General features: G+C 35.6%; 1 protein-coding gene across 4 annotated transcripts in view; it reads right to left on the minus strand.

The window, feature by feature from the left end:
- tln1 (talin 1) overlaps nt 1-23,836 on the minus strand; it is a 145,953-nt gene that overhangs the window by 101,668 nt on the left and 20,449 nt on the right. For all 4 annotated transcript variants that reach the window (XM_073829977.1, XM_073829976.1, XM_073829975.1 and 1 more), the window contains exon 2: nt 1,190-1,352. In XM_073829977.1, the coding sequence (XP_073686078.1) occupies nt 1,190-1,319 (130 nt within the window). In that variant the 5' untranslated portion in view covers nt 1,320-1,352. The remainder of the gene's footprint in view (nt 1-1,189; nt 1,353-23,836) is intronic.

Genomic DNA, 23,836 nt, shown 5'->3' on the forward strand with positions numbered 1-23,836 from the left:
TGGCTTCTCTGGTATTTTTTTCGCTCTTCACTCTTTGGAAGGAAGGGAATTTGGGTGGAACATACGCTAAAAAGGGAAACCAAAATCAGAGATATGCTGGGATTTTAGCCAAATATGGATAACTTGAGTAGTGTGGCTCCCCATGACAGCTGTAGGCTTTGTATTAAGAAGTTTTTATAAAATGTGGGAAAGAGGAGGATTAACAGTGACTGACGAACTGATTTTATACTGATCTACTGATATATATATGTACTGTATTAGGGCTGTCAAAATGAACACGTTAATAACGCATTAACGCAAATTAATTTTAACGGCACTAATTTTAATTTTATTAGTGTGCACGATTAATGCATTTTCAGTTTGAACCATTACCTACACGAAAATGGCGTATTATATGCATGTCAAACACATGCATATTGTATGCATGCCAAAGTTAATTTCAGTGTATTAATAGCACGCCAAATACAAACAGTTAATCGTGCTACTAGTACGCATTTGTATGAGACTGGGCTCTCAAATCAGTACATTATAACAAAAACAATATCTTAAAAAATTTAAGAAGGCAGGTTTTTGCAATCACATCATTTTAAATCCCTGAAAAGTCCAAGGATCGTGAAAGCATCCAAACAGTAAGTTAAAAACAGCTATAATAATGCAAAGAATAGTGACAGTAAATGATTCTTTTCAGCGATTGAATCATGATCATATTATTTCATATTAATTTGGTTGTCTGACAACCGAAACACTAAAATATAACAATGGAAACATTTTTGTTGAGAACTTGGCTGCATCAAATGACAGTATGTGGGCACAGAGAGGCAAACAAATGTAATAATACATAATAAATGTACATTTAGCATGTTCAGAAGGAGTGAGCTGCCCTGTCCTGCAAATAATGTAAACTGCTCAGTGTAAAGAAAGAGAAGTAATGGGAACCTGGTATTTCTATGTTCTTTTTCTTTCATGCGAATCATCTAATAGACATGAACAAGTTATTTGAAAAACATCGATGACCTTTGAAACATGTCTAGTCTTCATGCTTTATGTCAAGTATGGTTTTTTGTGGGAAATTAGTCATTTAGAATAATTGATTCATTGATAAATTGTTGATAGAATAATCAATATAAAACTAGTGGTTAGTGGCAGCCCTAGTTACATCAGTGTTCTGAGTGTCTGGAGGTGGACTCACGCTGGCCGAGCTGTGCTTCTGGAACTCTCTCCCTGATGACGCGACAGGCGTCGTACACCATGGTGGAGGGCTCAAACTGCATCGTCTTCACCACATTCCCCACCCCGATCTTCAGCGACAGCGCCACCATGACTGACACTACGGGACCGTGCCACTGCTACTCCTGCAAAACAAACGGGACACCACACAAACTGTCAACACTCTTTGCACTTCACATTATTGATGGTTTAAGGCTGGAATACACTACATGACTTTTGCCAAGATTTTGGCTCCGATTTACAGTTGACAGTGGTTGCTGAAAGTCAGAGTCTAGATTTGAGCTGACAAGAGTTCATAGAAATAGTGTATGATGGTCACAGACTATGATTGTTTTTAGCTTCAGACTATGATTCCATCCAGTCAGAGGACATGAAACGATTCTAGTACATATTTTTACTGTCACTAGTAGGGCTGTGTAATTATTCGAAATTCAGTTTCAGTGATGCACTTTCGCTCCTCCATAAAAACCTAATTTACATGCAAATCAGCAAAATCATGTAATGCAACTTTCATAAAACGGGACGTGCTTGATTTATTAATGTTTCTTTGATGTTGTGTTTTTATCTTGCTCTGTTCTGTGTCTGCGCTCAGAGACGGAGCAGAACACGGACATGTAAAGTTATCTTTTAGGTCAAGGTGTGCGTCTAAACGGTCAAATACCCGCAAAAATATTTCAAAATGAGGCGCTTGGTGATTATTCAAGTAAACCCTTGTCAGTTATGTCTTAAATGATCATAAACAGTTGAGAATGAAAATACGTGTGTAACAGTATATTGGATCTGTGTGGCTCTTAAAGCGGCAACAAATAATATTCCTTCAGCCGTCTCTGTGCTTAATATTAATAAAACGTAAAAATACCAAGAGAAAAAATCACTCACTGCTCCTAAATGAAAGACTTTTGTGGTTTTAATAAGAAGCAAAGCATGTTTAATTCTTACAGTGAAGACGCGGTTTTATTTTACATTCAAATAATTACATTACATTTCTGTAGTAGGCTGTTAGACTACTTTAGACTTGCATAAAAGTATTCAATATTTTTTTTCCAAATAAAAGCACTGTTTTATTTTCATTTGTATCTTTTTTTTCATTTTTTTTTTTTCAGTCATAATCGTGTAAAATAATTGTGATTACAATATTGACCAAAATAATCATGATTATGATTTTTGCCCTAATTCAGCCTAATTCATAATTTCAGCCCTAGTCACTAGGGATGCACCGAAATGAAAATTCTTGGCCGAAGCCGAAAAAAATTAAACACTGAGCCGAAGGCCGATTACCGAACACATTTTTTTGTGTTTTTTTTTCCATGTATTTTGCCAATTTCTTTCGCCATTGCATAAATTAAATAGTCAAAATGTGCTTTTTGATCAATTACAAAACAACAATTAAAAATTATTTACTTAACACTGAACATTTTTAATATTCTAGTAGAGATTATAGCCTTCCAACAAAGCACAATTTAACTTAAAATTAGTTAGTTATTAAAATAACATTCTTTGGCCATTTTTAAGACCCCCTTCTTGAATCAGGCATGTGCTTTTAAATGTACAAATAAATGCAAAGGAGAATGTTATAATAAATCTATTAAGAGAGCTGTTGTTCTGATTGTTATCATTATTTTGTCTTAGTTTTTATTTTACAGAACAACAATAAAATTACAATACTAACATTTATGAGTGTTGACTTTTACTTTGGCAGAAACCCGCAAGAAGACCTCAGTACTAGTTTTTGCTGACAGCAGCAGATTTATGAATGATTCTCCTCGCGCTTTGGACTTTGAACCCTGGCTCAGGAGCTCATGCAGCGCTGTCAGAATAAATACAATTGGTGCGTGTATTAGACAACATAATGTTCTGTAGTTTATTTACTAATGGTTTAAGGCCATTTGGCGATTTCAGTCATCATACAGTAGTTTACTCTAAACATTAGACTACCTAATGTTCACTACTTAAAAGATTACAAAAGTATGGTTTATATACAGTACAGTGGCATGGCAACTATTAAGCAACTGAACTGAAAAACACTTAGTTTATCCTTCTTTGTATAGTAACTAAATACAATTCTTTATAAGTTTAATACACTGACGTGTGAACTATATTAAATATATTTCTCCCATTTTTCTGTTGTTGATGCAAATACGCGTGAGAAAAAGACACAAAGAGGCTGAACTTCCCTGTTAGAGGGGGATTTTACTCTAAGATTTTATCAGAAATAAGGAACAAAGCAGGTCCTTTTTCGCTTTTACTTAAAGATCTATTTTAAACAACAGTCAAGTAAGGGAAAGGCACACCATTACATGATCACGCCTACATGTAAACCCACTTACACCACTTGAAATTATTCAGCTCTGTTTGCAAGAAAACAAGTCTGGACATCAAGAGCAAAACAAGATGCAATCACATAAACGACACCAGAGAACTCAAATCAGAAAAAATAAAAGAAGAAGCAAAACAAAAGTCTTTGATATGAAGTCAATGTCAGGTAAAAGACAAACACTGTTTTAAAGAAATAAGAGAAAAATTCTAAAAGCCAAACTCAGAAGTTTTTGATGTGTTTGTTTTTTTCCATATCCTTTCTTGTACATCCCCAAGAAAAAATCCCCAGCTTTGGGAAAACACCTCAGTGAGGCAGAGGAATGCTGGCAAAGACTAAACAACAGCAATATGGGATATGAGCTATAATATATCACACTCTTTGGAAAATGTGAACTATTTTGAGATGAAGATGAGCCATCACTGGAAGAAGAAAATCTAAAGGTGACGATGGTAGAAGAAACGGAAACTACTGTTTTAGCAAAGAAGAAATGAGACAAACATCATGGTAGTCCTTCACATTCACATCACACAGAATCTATAAAAACAAAAACCATAACTAAATATTTTTTATGACCATGATTTAGTATTAGAACATTTAGTATCAGTATTGGTTCATCAATAAAGTCATAAATGTGAAATGTAAAAGTTTACATACAGCTTTTTATTTAAATTCTGAATTGATTGTTAAATAAATTAGATAATTGATCATCATTATTATTTCATTGATTATTTATGTATTAAACTTTATTTTCTGTTTCAGTTTTTGGATGTTTGAAAACATTAATTTTGGTTTCTATGAAAAAAAATGGTGCATCACAATTATATTTGTAGACTTTTTTTTGTATATTGTAGATTTTCACTGCAAACATGACAAAATGTAAAGGAGTAGCTCACTTTTTAGAACAAAAATGTACAGATAATGTACTCACCCTCTTGTCATCCAAGATGTTCATGTCTTTCTTTCTTCAGTCGTAAGGAAATTGTGTTTTTTCAGGATTTGTCTCCATATAATGGACTTCAATGGTGCCCCCGAGTTTGAACTTCCAAAATGCAGCTTCAAAGGGCTCTAAACGATCACAGCCGAGGAAGAAGGGTCTTATCTAGTGAAACGACTGGTTACTTTCTAAAAACATTCACAATTTATATACTTTTTAATCTCTACACAGAGTACACACCGAGTTAGACAAAACGAGCATTTGACGTTAAAAAGTATAGAAATTGTGAATGTTTTTAGAAAATAACCAATCGTTTTGCTAGACCCTGATGATAAGACCCTTCTTTCCTTGGCTGGGTTCATTTAGAGCCCTTTGAAGCTGCATTTAAGCTGCATTTTGGAAGTTCAAACTCGGGGGCACCATAGAAGTCCATTATGTGGAGAGAAATCCTGAAACGTTTTCCTCAAAAAACAATTTCTTTACGACTGAAGAAAGAAAGATATGGACATCTTGGATGACAAGGGGGTGAGTAAATTATCTGTAAATTTTTGTTTAACTATTCCTTTAATTAATTAAAGGATCTCTAAATTATGTCATTCTGAGCCATAATAAAGGGAAGTCCCATAAATTCCTGGTGAGATTGATTGTGAATTGTTACAGTACAATATAACATACACATACTGTTTTTTATTCATTTATTCATTTAAGTCCTGGATTGCTAGATGTGAGATCTTTAAACCTTTGTCAGATGATGATTTCTTGTAAGGTTAACCTAAGAACACTGTCACAAATCTAGTGTGAATGACAGTGTGATGAGCAGTCTTGAGGTCAGCTGTGTTTATAAGCCGTGCAGAGAATGGACACACATTCCTGAGGAGGGTGAAGACTGTGTGTGCGTGTGTGTGTGTGTGTGTGTGTGTGTGTGTGTGTGTGTGTGTGTGTGTGTGTGTGTGCTCTCATTGGGAGATCAGTACACAGTCTTCTCTCTGGGGAAGCATTCCAGCTGCCTGATCCGAGCCGTGTGTCTGTGTTTTGGGGGAGGAGTTGAGGAGCGACACTTCTCCACATACTTCCAGCATTCCCCTCATAGCCCAGCGTAACACTCCCACCAAAACTAGGCCTTGTGAAGGAAGGAAACAATGCAAATCTGATATAACAACATACTCCCAATATAAAAGACACTAGGGGTCTACAAAACACAGCTACTCGACTAGCCGGTGTTAAAGCTGATGTGCATAATTTCCATGCCACTAGAGTCACGAAAGGAATTGCAAAACTAAACTTTTTTTTTTTTTTACAAAGTTTCTCGAACATTCCGCTGTAAGCTATTCTTCATAAAACCACATTAGCCCTGTCTAGGGCTGATATTGAAGAAAAGGTGATATGTGATATAACTACGCTTAAAGGGCCACATGCTCAGATGCAACAGTTTTACTGAGTCAGTTCTGTGAACTTCTTTACCTACACTACCGTTCAAAAGTTTGGGGTCAGTAAGACTTGTAATAGTCTTTGAAGAAGTCTCTTATGCTCATCAAGGCTGCATTTATTTGATTAAAAATACAGAAAAAACAGTAATATTGCAAAATGTTTTTACAATATAAAATAATGTTTATTTTATTTTAACATACTTTAAAATAGAATTTATTCCTGTGATGAAAAGCTGAATTTTTACCAGCTGTTACTCCAGTCTTAAGTGTCACATGATCCCTCAGAAATCATTCTAATATGCTGATTTATTATCAGAATGATCAATGCTGGATAATATCAACAGTTGTGCTGCCAAATATTTTTTGGAACCTGTGATTTTTTTTTTTTTTTCAGGATTCTTTCATGAATAACAAGTTTAAAAAGTAGTGTCTATTCAAAATATAAAAATTTTATAACAATGTAAATTATTTATTATTAACTTTTATTCCATGGAATGTCTGGATACTGGATTCTGATTGGCTGGCAGGTGTGCAGTAAAACTGTTTAATGCACAGGTAGTTCCAAGTCAGTTTAATCACCGTTCTATATTAATGCGCTGCTTTAATTTATGCACGCAAAAGCACACACACACAGAGAGAGAGAGAGGGAGAGAGAGAGAGAGAGAGAGAGAGAGAGAGAGAGAGAGAGAGAGAGGTCGGAGATCGCATTGTGCTGCGAACATACATAAACTTCTTGTCAGCGTTTGCCTGCGATCCTTATTAAAATAGCCTAGATACTAGATCGCTACATTATATTCCTCAGCAACGGGGTGGTAAAGCTGCTGTTTTTGAATGAATTGTTGTTTGTAGAGAGAGACGCACAGCATGCAGGCAGGTAACGTTACGCACACACACACACACACACACACACACACACACACACACACACACACACACACACACACACACACACACCAACTGTCATCTCTCTTGCCTTCACACTCTCTCTTGGTCGATCGATAATCTACTGAAACAAATGCTATATTTCATTCAAATAAATGTGATTTTTACCGGACTATTTAATCTCTGAGTCTGATTTGAAGCGGCCAGAATGCTAGAGCTGCGTGTCATAACTGAAAATAACCGTCGTTTTTATCCATTCAGTCAAATTTTGCGCTGCAAATATCAATCCTATTTGTCTATAACCATGGAATAAGCGGGATAATCAACGGCTTGCCGTGCGTTAAAGGATTTAAAATGCACTTCGCGGAGGCAACCACCCTCCGCTTCGCGTCTGGCGGTTATTAGCCTCCACGTCGTGCATTTAAAATCCTTTAACGCACGGCAAACCGTTGATTATCCCTTACTTAATAAAATTTTAATTATTAACTTAATACATCCTTGGTGAATAAAAGTATTAATTTCTTTAAAAAAAAAAAAATGTACTGACCCCAAACTTTTGAACGGTAGTGTATCTATGTATGTATGTATCAAGAGCTCCTGTCAATCCACAACAAATTCCTAGTGTTTGCACACACTTGGCGAATAAAGCTCATTCTGATTCTAATATAACCCGCTTACATTTTACACTTTTGTGAGATGAAATCACCCCTACAACAACTTCTGCAAGTGAACAGTAGTGTTTTACTATAATAGAACTTTCACTTTTGGCCTGGCGTCTTTAGCAGAATTTTGCGCATGACATAGCATTCTAAAAACGTCAAAGTTAAGATTTTAAGTGTTTTGCATTTTTTTTCCCATTCCACTTCCCATTTTGTCAGAATGACCCCTAACTGTACATGTATTTGTCATCTGTACATCTGTACTGTATGTACTTGTATTTGTCTTGAAAGTGTCAGATGTTACACAAGGACTGCTTTATTCCTGTAATGATAAAATGTCATTGAAATGACACTGATAAATATGACTGATGAAAATCTTTTCTGGTAAGAGGCAGCATGGACAAAGAAAAGGGAAGCAGCCATTTACAGCCATTTTACAGTGTTCAAAAAGCAGTCTTCACAGCATAAAATAAAAATAGCACAAAAAGAATGCAAAAGTGTGCTTTGGATGGTCCAAGTCTGCTTCAGCGAAACTGACAAACTCGACTGAGGCTCATGTTCATATGAAAACAAGCCAAGCAATATATTAATCACTCATTGTAATGTAAATTGTGTGCCTCCCACAATAATGTCTTCCACTTATTTTTATTTGGTGGCTTTCAAAGCAAATATAATTAGTTTGATTAATTAATCTGCATATCATGTAATTAATTATATTATCATAAAAACAAGATCTACGGAGAGTAAATACTAAAACAAGTCTGACCGCTTTCCTAACAATATCAGCAGCTGCAAATGAGTTTTGACAGAAGGGTTAATTACATGGTTACAGCTCAATTACAGGAACAACGTTTGTGTCTGGACTGAAGGAAGCGAAACAGCTGAAGAAGGAAATCTATTAATGAAGAACCCTCTCTGCGTGTATGTGATGAGCCTGAGCAGCAGACCTGCTATTTAGGTTATTGTATTTATTCTATTAGTCATGTTCATTAAGAAAAAGCAGATGCCGGTTCATTTCATAGCAAAGGAAAACTACACTAAATAATAGAGGGACTAGCATACAGTGTATTTAAGTCAGCCATCACTAGAGGGAGGAAAAAAGAAAGTGGACAAAAACCCTGGCCCAAAATCAATGTGAGGTTGTGGTATAGTCTATTTTACGGCCTCAGAGAGGATCCTATATTTAAGGAAGTGACCTTGACCCAACTGAAGAATGCAAGAGTCCTACACACCCAGCACCCGCTGAGCTCGAGTTACAGACCTCTTCATCAGACAATATACTGACGCTGCCTTCTACACGTGTGAAAGTGCAACAACCTCTGCAGCGGCTGATGTGTGAAACACCAGCGCAGAGCTACACACGCTGCTAAAGTCAGAACGGTAACCAGGCTTGATTAAAACGCAATGCAACAGGAAACAAACTGAAAAGAGGAATATACATAAACTGTAGTTATTACTGAATGAGAAAAGATTAATTTACATAAGCCTGCTTGAACCTGGCATAAAGTTGCAAGCAATGCAAAGCACATCTGCAGCATGAAGACAAACTGTGGTTGACAAGTTGTTTTTAAATTGCTTTTAATAGTGCGCACATCACAGTCTGAAGCTATGATGATATTTCAACTTTTATACATTTTTTTAGGTGTGCTATTTGATAGCAATTTTTTTCGTTTGAAAGCCACATTTCTAGTATTCGCAAAACTGCATTTTTCCATCTCAAAAATATATATTGAAATTATGACCTATGCTCTCAATGTCAAATGCAGAAACGTTAATTCATGCGTTCATGACCTCAAGGATAGATTATTGTAATGCTTTATTGGATGGTTGTTCTGCACGCTTAATAAACAAACTCCAGCTGGTCCAAAATGCAGCAGCTAGAGTTCTTACTAGAACCAGAAGTATGACCATATTAGCCCGGTTCTGTCAACACTGCACTGGCTCCCTATTAAACATTGTATAGATCTTAAAATCTTAAAATAAAGCCCTCAATGGTTTATCAGTACTTGAACAAGCTCTTATCACATTATAGTCCCTCACGTCCAATGCGATCTCCAAACTCTGGCCATTTGATAATACCTAGAATATCAAAATCAACTGCGGGCGGCAGATGATTTTCTTATTTAGCGCCTAAACTCTGGAACAATCTACCTAACGCTGTCCGGGAGGCAGACACACTCTATCAGTTTAAATCTAGATTAAAGACACATCTCTCACATCCCTACACTTAACAAATTTCTATAATCCAAATCTGTTAAAGGACTGTTAGGCTGCATTAATTAGGTCAACCATAACCAGGAACACTTCCTATAACACCTGATGTTCTTGCTGCATCGTAAGAAGAATGGCATTGACGCTAATATTAGTCTGTTCATTCTTATTCTGAGGTCACTATAGCTGCCAGATCCAGTCCATATCCAGCTCAGATGGTGGTTCAACACCTAGAGATGACCTCTACAGGCCTGAATGTCATTGGAGACCACATCGACTAGATGAGCCGCAGAGACGATCATCAGTAAAGAAGTCCTCGCCTAGACCACAGGAACCAGATGAGTCCTTTGCAAATCTGACTTTGCTGCAACATGGAACTTTTGCACTATTGACACTATTGTCCTATTTAATACTGTAAAGTTGCTTTGACACAACCGGTATTCTTAAAAGCGCTGTATAAATAAAGGTGACTTGACTTGACCTACATCTTGGATGCCCTGTGGCAAGCAGATAAACATAACATTTTTGGGTGAACTATCACTTTAATAAAATCACCGAACAGAGGATGAATGAAAGAAGAATTGTTTGTGTGAGTGCTGCTATAGCTTTTGTAATTGGTCAGAATAAATTACCATTCTGAAATTTATTTTGGAACAGTTCTACTGTTCTACTAAATGAATAAACAGACAAAGTGATGTGTTTGTCCGGAAGTCAGTAGAAATAATCGCTCATGTCAAAACAGAAACAGCTGTGGAAAAGCGATAGATTGATGTGTGCGAGGAACATATTACCACTGTCACTCTCTCCGGCACTGATAACAGCCACCACGAACTCTCAGAAAAACACTAAGAATAACATTCCAACGCTGGACTGCCACACATTGCACAATTACAGTAAATTTAAAAGCCACTTTTTACATAATCTAAAATAACTCTGTGGTGGATTGGCCAACCGTTCAGGATGTTCCCCCGCCTATGTCCTGAGACACTGGGATAGACTCCAGCATCCCAGTGACCTTACACTGGATAAGTGGAGAATGACTGTATGGATGGTAAATTATACAAATACACCTTTGTGAGGGTAGAGTCCACAGTGAATTTCATAAAGATGAGAATGAAGGTGTGAGGGGCAGATTTATGTTTGTGACACTAAAAAACACCTTGCATGCACATGTATACTATGAAAATTATTTGAGGGTGTCCATAGCAGAACATTACTGAACATCTAAATACATGACTGAACAGATGCATGCTTAGAAACTTCTCTTTAGGCTGCTGTGTCCATGTTACTAAGCACCATTGCAAATATTTGGTACATTTGCTTGGTGCTGGGTGTTAACTTCCCATTTCTCACAGCAAATTCACTATACATACAGAAAAAAATGCATTTCTGAACTGATGCATACAGACTTAATAATATTGGCCAGTCAAACGCAGCTCCCAGGAGTCAGGGTGGACACATTTTGATCCACTCACTAGCTGTGCTGTTTACAACAAAAAGTCAAGACACTCAATCTTCGAAAGACATGCAATTAATTAAAGATGACTACAACTATATATTCAACTTTATTCTTAAAATTTTAAATAATTAATGGTTAGTTCACCCAAAAATTATTTATACATCATACTGAACGAGTAAATAATTGATGTATGGTTTATTTGGATTGGACAATATTTGGCCGAGATACAACTAGTTAAAAATCTGTCGAAATATTGAGAAAATCATCTTTAAAAGTTGACAAAATGAAGTTCTTAACAATGCATATTATTAATCAAAATAAAGTTTTAAAATATTTACGCTCGAAAATTAACAAAATATCTTCATGGAACAGGATCTTCTGACTTTTGGCATAAAAGAAAAGTCGATAATTTTAAAAATACATGCAATGTATTTTTGGCTATTGCTACAAATATACCTGTGCTACTTGTGACTAGTTTTGTGGTCCAGGGTCACATTTTAAACCCATGAGACTTAAATAACCTAAGAGATTTCTGTCCCTCCACTGAAAGTCCAGGTAACTGAAACGTAGAAGACTAAAAAAAGATCATAAAGTCATTGTAAAACAAATCTATAACAGTTCGATCCAGGTCTTGTGATATGATCACAGTATATGATTTCATTACATAGTGTTTTATTAACATCTAAACAATCAAAACACATGGAGTACATCCGATAATGCAAATACTGAAGCTTAAATGTGTCACACATTTTAACAAACCTCACTGGCTCGCTCCCATTATTTTTTGGATCTTATTTTTGGTTGCGTGGACTTTTGATGGAGGGGCAGAAATCTCTGGGGTTTCATTACAAAATATCCTTATTTGTGTCTCAAAGATTAACCAAAGTCTTATGTGTTTGGAATGACGTGAGGGTGAGCAAATAATGACAAAATGTTCATTTTTGGGTGAACTATCCATTGAACATCATGTAAAAGGTGAACAACAGCTGGTTTCTTCACATGTCATTCTGTCTGAGTGGGCATCTCTATATCTGCAAAACAGACCCAATAATAATAAGTCTGGCTATACTGGACTTGATCAGACACTAGAAGTGCCTTTCTACAAGAATTTATGATGACTGATCAAGAAAGAGGGTCTCTTTCAGACACACTAAAGCTGGGAAGGCATGTTAATTGTGATGTTAAGTATTGGCCTTAAGGTATGTGTCTCTGACACAGCTGTTCATCAGCATTCATAAAAACAGACCCATGAGAGCTTTAACTACCCCTCAGGACACCTAAAACCACTGACACGCAGTGTGTCTTTAAAGGGACAAGACAAGTTCTCACCTGTCTGAAGTGACACGCTGAGGCCTTAAGGCTCACTGCAGCGCCTGATGAGATAATCGAGTGCTGACAGCTGCCGTCACAGCTCTAGAGATCTATCGGCACTCACACCAGCTCATATAAACCAATAACTGGGCCAACTGCCCATTGGCTATTTAGAGAAAGTGATGCTGACTGAAACCAATCATAAAGGCCACAGACAGAGGAACAGAAACTGTCGTTAGTCACCAGCTCAGATCTTTAACCACTACAGCACAGCATACTGGCATAATGCAAGTGATATCTTCTTTCCTGAAGTTATCACTTGCATCACTTGCAAGATTGCAGATTGCAATCTTCACGTCCTGCTTGCTCACAGATTTCGAAAAACCTCCACACAAGTGGCATGTTTCTGAATGAATCGAATGCCGCGGCCCGCGTACACACTTCTGGAAAAAAAGCGGCCGGTATAAAAACGAAAACCGGCCGATCGCGCGTTAGATGCACAAACCGGCCGGTTTCGATTTATAGCCGGACAACCGGTGCATCCCTAGTTGCTAGGTCTAAAATGCCTTCGCTACTAATTCCAAAACGTCATTTTAGACCTAGCAACTAGGGATGCACCGGTTGTCCGGCTATAAATCGAAACCGGCCGGTTTTTGCATCTAACGCGCGATCGGCCGGTTTTCGTTTTTATCCCGGCCGCTTTTTTTCCGGAAGTGTGTACGCAGGCCGCGGCATTCGATTCATTCAGAAACATGTCACTTGTGTGGAGGTTTTTCGAAATCTGTGAGCAAGCAGGACGTGAAGATTACAATCTGCAATGTCTGCAAAGGACAGCCGCTTTCCTGTGCTCGCTGACGTTGCGCAAGCGTACCTGTCCTCGCCCTACACAAGCGCGGACAGCGAACGTTTGTTCAGCTCAGCTTCTCACGTGACAGATGAAAAAAGAAACAGACTCACTTGTGACAAAGCTGAGATGCTTCTTTTTGTAAAAAAAAAAACAAGCATTAGGGGAGAGTGGGGACGGTTGCAACACTTTTTGCATTTCCTTTCGTTTCTCAGAGACTGTTTGTATAAGAAAGCTGAAATTTTAATACAATAAAGCCGCATCTGTCAGCTACTCACCCATATTGCTGCAACATGAGTACATATTATAATATACGTACACTTTACACTTAAATAGACAAAGTGAAATGTTGCAACTGTCCCCACAATAGGGGACTGTTGCAACATTCAATAAAATGTAATGAAATCATTCTTAAATATAATTTTGCAATTTCTTTATTTTATTTGTTCACAGTCATGGTCTTCAATAAGGTAAATTGGCTGTAAAAAAAAACAAAAAAACAAAGAATAGTAAATTAAAAACATTGTTAAGTAACAAGTAGATTTTTTACCTATTTACTTAAAAAAGGAGAGAAAACTATTAAAGGGGTTCATTAGTATTAGTATTATCATTATAAAATTACAATTATGTAATGTTATGGCAAGCTTTTAAATCAATATTGTGGTAAGGGACAGCATGTTGGGATGGTTGCAACAGTGTGCCCCTACAGTGATAGCCATGATAAAAATTGGTATATTAGCTTGACAACCTATCATTGGCACTCGCTAGCTATGCCTATTAGAAACTAAGAACGCACTGATTAAAATGTTTTTACAATTCGTCACACAAACAACTTAGACACTATGACCAAAAATCTAATCTTTAAAAAAGTTACTTTTTTAACAAGAAAATGATTTTGGGTAGAAGGAATGATCACATGTGACTGATTTCTTCCAGGAAGTATGAGGGGCCAATAAAGCATGTGCAGTACGAATATTATCACTGTATCTTATTCCTGCTTGAAGAAATAAGCAATGTTGCAACTGCCACACGTTGCAACTGTCCCCGCTCTCCCCTACTTTACTTTTGAAAAGCCAAAAATAAAAGTCTGTTCTGTTAAGAATGATTATTATTATTTTACATTAAAATACCTGTTGGCTTACTGTTTACATTAACATTATTTTATCAAACAATAAACCTTTCTAAACAGAACTGTTACAAATGAAATTTGATTGGATTTTAAAAGATCAAATAAATTCTCAAAAGTTGTATGTAATTATATGATTATCACTATTTTTAATCATAAATTTGTTTTAAATCATAAAACACAGAATCCAAAAAACAAAAATATAATACAAATAATAATAAATAAATAAAAAAAATTGTGAAAAAAAAAAAAAAACATTTCACTGGGCATCGGGACTACTACTGTTAACATTTTTAAATCGTTAAAGTTGTATTAGTTCAGTTAATTAGACATCCTTTTTAATAAACCATAAAATGGAACAAGAATTGAAATATTGTAGACAAATCGGTTGCAAAAATATTCATTTAAAATTAATGGCTATAAAAAAATAACCATATTTCAGCTGAACAGCTGCCATATTGTTTAAAAAAATGTAAAAATAAATAATCAAATAAATTCATAAAAGCATGACATTACTTTTGCATAATAAAAAAGTAAAAATAACACCAACAATAATAATAATAATAATAATATTATTAATAATAATAAAAAATAATAACAATACAATTATCTTTAACATTATGTTATCACACAATTTCTAAACCATAAACATCGGTTGTTGCCAAAAACAGTTGCAAATTACAGTTACAAAAATTGTTCTAAATTAAATTTAATTGGATTTTAAAAGATCAAATAAATTCTTTAAAGTTTTATGAAATTATATGATTATCACCATTTCTGATTCATTTGTATCAACTCATGAAACTGAATCCAAGAAAATAAATAAATAAATACATAAAATTTGACTGGAAACTACTATTGATAAAATTTGAATAAATTATTAAACTGTTAAAGCTGTATTCATTAAGTTGATTAGACATCTTTTTATTTATTACAATTTTATGAAACCACAAACGGAACAGAAGAATTGAAATAAAAACAGAAAAGACTGCTCGAGCTCACCGTTAACAGAATTAATAACCAAAGCATTTTGGGTTTTTATTGTAGAAATAAATATTGTAGACTGTATTTGATCAATAAATAAGCTGCAAAAATCATTTGAAATAAATTGGTATAAAAATAATCATATTAGGATACACATTGTAGACCTACTGTATGAACATAATATGACAGCTGTATGTGTACAAGTCAATATTTGATTTGTTTATTATCCATTCTCATTTTATTGTTTGTTAAAGGAACTGTATGTAAGAAATGTATGTCAGTTAATCATAAAATGGCCCTGACATGTCACTAGACATTAAGAAATCATGTTCATTTCAAATACTTATATCACTGACAACAGTGGTCCGGCCAGGATATTGTCATTTAAAAGTGAGAGTTGCAGCCCTCAACTGATGTTATTGTTGTCATTTTGTGTTTTGGTCTGAGGCTCCACCCTCCAGCTATCAACCAATCACGAAGTCAGTAGAGTTTCGTGATCCGGGTTGCCAGCTCAGCTGCAGTTACGAACGTATCGGATAAAACATGTATAACGTTACGAAACCTAAAAGACCTCGTTATGAATCCGAAATACGTCGTGACAAAGTCCGAAATAAAACAAGGATTTGTATAGGAGATGCCTTTGAAAGATGGAGAAGACGGAGAAGAATTTGAAGATAGACGCCAACGTTGCTAATTTTCTCCTGGACAGGTAAGATTCATCTATGTTTGGCTAACTTTGCTTCTGCTTCTGTAGGCTACACAGTGGAAAAAGCTTTATATCGCACCACTAGCAGGGTATGAAAACAATCTATGTTCCGACTGAAATGTGGTATTACACCGTATCTACACCAGACGCGACAGTTATCGCGCAGCAACAGCTAAAGTCTGTCTACAATGGACGCGACAAAGCGACCGTTGCAGATCATTTAAACTTTGTGTGAGCACGTCATAAATAGAACGCGGCAGCAGATTACTGTCGGGGATTTGCCGTGTCGCGCCCCATCCAGTGTAGACCGCATAAGGCTCCGATCACACTGAACGCGTTTTTGCAGTGAGAGGCGCCTTTTTTGAATGGTTTTCTGTTGGCAGTGAGCGTTCTGCGCGCTGCTAATGCTCCCCGGGCGCTTCGCATTTTCGCCGCCTGCTGCGCCTCGCGTTTTTGCAGAAGCGCTCTGAGCGCCTGAAGTTGAAAAAAAAAGCAACTCTGAGTAGAGCTGCACAATTAATCGTTAAAAGATCGCGATCTCGATTCGACCCCCCTCACGATCTTAATCCAGCATTTATACGATTCAGCCAATTATATTTTATTTCTATATTACAAAACTTTTGCTAGCCTAATTACAGCACAGACTGCTGTGAGCTGAAACAGTGACAGATTCGCTGTTCTCTCCAACATTACATAACCATCTAAACTTCATCTTCAGCGCACATTCTGTCAGATGCAATTCATGGCGCCTCTGTCTCAATATACTGTACAATTCACATAAAATGATAACTCAGCGGCAGAGTTCCACTCACGCAGCGGCGTAATGTCCACTGGGGACACGCTTTTCAAAATCCCATTTGTGTCCACCCACTTTCAAATGGTTTTGTTAAAGTAATTTCTTGTATTGTAGAATGCACGCTCAGCGCTGCCGAGAGTTTCGCGGGATTGTTAAAACGAAAGTAAAACCCGGACGCGCTTTCAGAAGCAATTTTAATACCCTGCGTTTAGAGAGCGACTCCCTAATGCGCTCAAATTAAGCTACATAAAATATCTAGGCTGTTATTAGTATGTGGGCTATAAGTTGTGTAGTTGTGTAGATAGCTCTGTATCATGCTTGGAAAATTCAGTCTCTATTAGCACTTTGAATATTGAAAGAGTAGTACTTTGATCGTGTCAGATTTATGGACCGGCAGAGCAATGGAACAATATATGAGCATGACGATCTATTAACCCCTTAACTGTTACTCCCATTTTTGAACAGAGACGTGAAAATGAAGAATTGAATCTTAAATCTTTATAATTCATAGACAAGAAAATTTAGTAATATGAATTTGATGTACATTTTCCATGTTAATTCAATGTCTGATTTTAAAATGGCGTTCCAAAGGATGCATTTTGAAATTTTAAGTTTTCATCTGATATATCATTTCTTATTATTTCTAATGTGTAATAGGGAAAAAAGGCAACAAGAAAGTCTGTCTGAGTAAAAGGTCAGAACTCCTGTTATGAAGTAGATTTTTGAGGTGCACTCTTGTCATAAATGAATCTATGAAACTCTTGTCATAAATTATTTTCCTACATAATTTGTAACACAAAAAAATGTCAAATATCTATTTAGGAGCCTTAGACCTTTCCAACGATATATAGTTTGTCATGATTAGATTAGGATTTATTTGTAAAATGGTGAAGTAAACTTGGGCATTCCACAGAGTGGACGTTGACAGCTATGAAAAAATGGTTGACACAAAAATAGGCAAGTGTTTCTAGCTAAGAATCTTTAAATGGCTTTACTCTGACATAATACCTTTGTATGTTTATTTTTTAATGTTTATTTTTTTTGTTTACATTATTACATTATTTTTCATTACATTTCTTTAAATTTAAAGCAAAGTTTATTTTGTCTTATTTCACTGCTATTTTACTGTTGTTTGTAAACTAATGTTCAGGGGTAAATCTTTAAAATAAAAAAAGTTCTCCAGAATCGTGAGAGAATCGTGATCTTTTTCTGAGCAAAAAAATCGTGATTCTCATTTTATTCAGAATCGTGCAGCTCTAACTCTGAGCGGAAAAACGCCCAACGTCATTCGCGTTTTTTCCCATTGTCCAATCGAATGAATGGAGAGGCGGGCCTTCTGTTGTGGTGACGAAAGTTTACCGTTTCTTAAAAAGTCCGGAGACTGCAATAATGGAGGAGAAACTTTTGGTGTCTGTCGTGGGTAACCCAGAGCTGTATTTTTTAGGGTTTCTGCTAATATGACAGTTTACTTAACAGAAAAAACAAAGATTTTAGAACGCTTGCACTATAATCCTTTGATTTGACTGACAGGACAGCTGTTTTGGTCGTTGCCTAGCAACATAAAAAAACCGCAGCACACTGCTCTTTTTTTATTTTAAAGTCACCAAAAAAGGCAGTGCTGTACGCCTCACCTTTTTAGAACTAAAAGACGCATTCGGTGTGATCGGGGCCTAATAGGTTCTATTGTATTTTGTCGCGCCGCTCGCGTCCGGTGTAGACACGGTGTTACAGTACATCTTTACGAAATATTTGGCTAATCGTCATTAGTAAATTTTTGCGATACATAATTACTTCGCAAAACATCTCTCGTGAAGCAACAGAAGAAAAAAAAAATACTGTGTAGGACTCGTCACTTGCCATTGGAAGCTCCTTGTAGCAGCCTAGGTTCCTGCTGGATCCTACAGCTTAGCTGGCAACCTGGAGTCAGGGGGGAGAGGGAGAGGATACACCGTTCTACAGTATTTTGAAAGTGATTGCAGTACCAGTTTTGGCCACAATCCTACGCACGGTTCCTTTAACTTTTCAAATTCAAACAACTTGAATTACACACTATGGTTAGAAGTGATGCTCATTGTTTTGTTTTAAACTAACATCCTGTTTCCCTCGAAAATAAGTCACATTACAGAAATAAACCGCGTTGTGAAGGTGGTTTCATGCTGACTTTATCAGATGTTGGACAACCCCTTGATTTAATGTTTAACACAATTAGTGCCACTGGAGACTAGAGTCATGCTGTGATGTTTCTGTGGTAAATATTCCTAACAGCTCACTTCCTAAACCAAGCGGCTGTGAAACTGACAGTCTGTCTGTTGACTCATGTGTGAGTAACGGCAGACAGACATCCTGCATTTGAGCCGTGTGTCCCAAAGACAAAAAACAAATATCGTCCCAGACTCAACCTGAGCGCTGTCATCGTTTCTTTCATTCACTGTAAGCACAGATCTCAATCAAATAGATTTTTAAAGCGCTGGATCCCAGCGTGTGGCGTCTCTCAGTGGAATGTAGTGCAGTAGTAGCAGCTCCCGCTCTAGCCCAGCATGCAGTGATGTCATTTCCTGTTTGAAAGGCTCTTCACTGCCATAAAAGGGAATTTCAGCTATCTGCAGGCGCAGAGGAGCACGTGCTCTCTCACACACACACACACACACACACACACACACACAAGCAGCGTTGCATCCTGTGCAATTACAGCTGAGCTCAGGAAGGGAGGGATTGTTTAGCTCATGGAAAAGCAGGGAATTCAAATCCCAAGTAAACGCGGATGAGTCCAGTTATGACACATAATGTAAAGAAAACAATTGTATGGCCTTATTAAACTAACATTCATCTGTCTATAACTATTTGGCCACTCAAATATTCACAACTCAGATATAACTGAGTTAGTATGTCTATATCCACAGTTTGACTTATCTCCACCAACCTACAGTATAGAGTTAAAGCATAGGACAGAGTTACTTCTTGGCTTGAGTTTTATTGTTCTCATAATGCTCCTTCCTGTAGTTTGAACCCTCCCTGTTTAGACAGGCCCAGATGAGGAAGTTCCTGACCAGTGCTGCAATTACAACTTCACTTCCGCTACTGAGACACAACAGTTTACATAAACACTCATATCTGATATTAAGATCCATAACTAATCAACATCTACTTCTAGTGTTCACTTTAATTACACAAAGTTCTCACAAAATCTCTTCAGTAACGTTAAACACACTCACCACTTAATGTCTAATTTAAAAGTGTTATAATAGTAATAATAATAATAATAATAATAAAGTAAAAATAATTATTATTATCATAAGTGCTGTAAAACGATTACTCGTGTGATTAATCACATCTAAAATATTTTTTGTACACATGTGTGTACTGTGTATATTTATTGTGCATATAAAAATACACACATACAGTATATATTTTGAAAATATTTACATGTACATATTGTTTAATTCACATATTTTTTATTATATGCAAATATTTTAATATGGAAACAAAATTTTTCTTAAATATACACATGCATGTGTGTGTATTTATATATACATAATAAATATACAGCACACACATAATGATGTAAACAAAATGTTTTATTATGGATGCGATTATTCAGATTAATCGTTTGATAGCACTAATCCTTTTAATTTACAGTAATACATTATTAATATTATTGATATTATTTCTACTATAATATTACTCAAATAATTACAATAACAAAAAAAACTAATTATTTTATTACACATGCTTTTTCATTATTAAAATTTTTTTTAATGGAAAATACAGAATTTTGTAAAAAATAAAACAGAATTTCAGATGAAATAAAATTTATTTCATAGGCCCCTAAACTTTTATTTCAGTTAAAATTTTAATTTAAAAAATATATATTTTATATATTTCATAACTTGAATTAACTAGACATGCTTTATGATTACTAAAATTTAATTTACCCATTAAATGATGTCCAGAAATATCAATACAGAAAAAAAATGGAATCCAGAAAAATGTAAACAGAAAAAAAAAATATATATATATATTTTTATTATTAAAAATTAAACCATTAAAATGAAATCCTAAACAAATTAAATGGAAAATACAGAATTTGGTAAAAATAAGGCATTAAGAGATTTCATAGGTCCCTAAACTTTCATTTCTGTTAAACTTTTAATATTTTTTACAATAATTTTATATATTTTAAAACTTGAATTAACTAGACATGCTTGATGATTACTAAAATTTACTTAACGCATAAAATGGTGCCTAGAAAAATCAATACAGGGAAAAAAAAAAAATGGAATCCAGAACAACAACAAAAAAAAAAAAAAAACGATTTTGGAACAAAGCTAAAACAAGATTTCAGAGGTTTCAGAGATGCTGAATCCACAGTAAAAGAACACAGTGAATAATTTTGATATAGTCACACATAATAGCACAATCCTCAAAATAAAGCACTTCAAAACATGGAACATGCTAAAAGGCCAAGGGTTACATCAAAATAGAAAGTTTTGGCCTGTACGATAGTTACTGATTTTTATGCTATCAAGGGTAATTGAACATTACAACATATAATGTGCAGTAGAAAAGACCTGGCATTGAAGGAAAATTCAAATATTCCACTAAAGCCATATGGTGATCAACATAAAGTCCATCATACTGAAATATATCAGCTGGTTTTATTACATTTCTGACAAACATGTCTGATTACACTTGTGACGTGCACCACAAGTGTAAAACACATTCATCCATCCGCTGTTTGATGTGATGTTTCCCACGCTCCAGCAAGTACAAACGGTTTTTGTGGTAAGTTACGACTAAGACTTACTTTTGGTTTCACTAAACTACTCCAAGTTACTGCAAGTACAGCCAATATCAGAAATCTCAGTCCTTTGATGTCACAACAGACAACGAAGGCACCAGATCAGTCTGAGCTCCTGTAATTGAATCTGTCTGACCGCTTTAGTGAACATGACCTCTCAGTCACACACACATATGCTTCCTGCAGGTCCAGAACTGTAATTGAGCAACTGCAGAGACAGGAAAGAGCTTCAGGAAGGCCTGAGGTCTCCTCAAGGACATACATGCATGCCCTTTGGACATTTTGTAATATACGTCTGCAGAATGTGTCTGTGAATTTTCCGCGTAAACAGATAATTTATTATATCATTTTGAGTGGAAGTGTATGTCTCTTTAGACGCAAATGAGCTCCCTGCCCCCTTTTCCAGATTAGAGCTGTAGCTTTTAAGTTTGTACACCAGATAATCTGCTAAAAAACATCTGATTGGTTTTGATAAACATGTCTATTGTGCTGAAATCATATTGGTTTAACTTCTGACACGTTTCAATGCACACACATCCGAAGCACACGGCTGTAACGGGGCATGCGAGTACTAAACTAGTTCTCTTTCATGTCTTATTGCACTTAAAATGTTAAATACACAAGTTTGTGTTAAAAACCACACATGAGTTACAAAAACAGTCTGTGAAGGTTAAAGCTGGGAAAGAAATGGCATGTTTATATTAGATCTGTGTGGCAGCAGCATAATATACAGTAAATAAATCCACAGCTCTCTTGTCTCCTCTGATGCTGGGACTTTTGCCATGGCGTTACAACTGATACATCGTTGCTGTTTGTGAAAACAAAATAGGTGGAAATATACAGATTAAGGGGCTGAAATTAGGGCTGGGCGATATGGCAAAAATGTAATCTCGATAATTTTTTCCCATATTGAACGATAACGATACATATATATTTATTTCGATATAACCTGTTGATGTTGCCAGCTTTAAAATAGTGACAACAATGACTAAAGCCACAGAAATTAAAGGGTTCATTAAATTACATTTTAAAGCATAGTTTATTAACAAAAACAGATTACAGATTTGGCCTTAAAAATTAAAACAATTTACTAAAATAAATTAAAAATTAAAAGTTGTGACAGAGTATGGTAAATGAGAGTAAATGTACAAAATGTAAACATAAAATTATTGTAAAAATATAATTTGTAACACAATTATTTTTTTATTTATTATTTATTATTATTAACACAATTTTCTCTATTATAGGTTGAGCTATTTAAATTAGAGGCAACCACTGCATTTTGAAACAATCTACAGTATAAATAACAAAAAATTACGACACAAATTCGTCGCAAAGTGTGGTAGGAAATGAACTTTGTACTGTGACGTGCACACACACGCTGCACGCTGATTGGCTGTTGTCGCATATTTCTGCTGTGTGATTGGCTCTTAGATTAATCCATATCGAGCAAAAAATGTCTAGAGCTTATCATCGTTATTAACAAATTTTATCGCGATTCGATATGATATCGTTTATCGGCCCAGCCCTATAGCTGAAATATAATATTATAATAATATATATCCTTTTACCATGTCACCAGACAAACGAAATCTGACGCACATTTTTTTTTTCACATGCTTGCAGAAAAAGCTTTTTTCATGTTTTCTGTGTTGGGAGATGCACTGGGGACCCAATTATAGCACTTAAACAGGGAAATACTCAGATTTTCATGATATGTCACCTTTAAATGACACACAGAAAGCTGAGTGTAAAATAACACAATGATACGATACATTTGAAAATACTTGATTTTTAACAAAAATTTAATTCTTGTTTTAAATTTTTTTAACCCTAAATCATGTTATATTTCTGAGCTTCTACAACCTTATTCATACTGTATCGTGTCTTGAATTGAAAATAGACCATAAACACTTGCACAACATTAGCAAATGTGTTTCCAAAATACATAAAAATGACTTCTCTGTGACTGGATCACTTTAACGGATATCACTAAAGGAGTGGCAGGTGTCTCACATTATTGAGCAAATAGCCACCCAAAGACTTCAATGAGACATTAAAACATGACAGACGACTGAGAAACAGGAGTTTCCCTATGATTCAGCGAGTCATTTTTTTCCCTTGCTTCAAGCATTTCTTCAGCATGACTTCCACA

The sequence above is a fragment of the Garra rufa genome, chromosome 23 (genome assembly GCF_049309525.1).
Source record: "Garra rufa chromosome 23, GarRuf1.0, whole genome shotgun sequence".
NCBI classification, from domain to species: domain Eukaryota; kingdom Metazoa; phylum Chordata; class Actinopteri; order Cypriniformes; family Cyprinidae; genus Garra; species Garra rufa.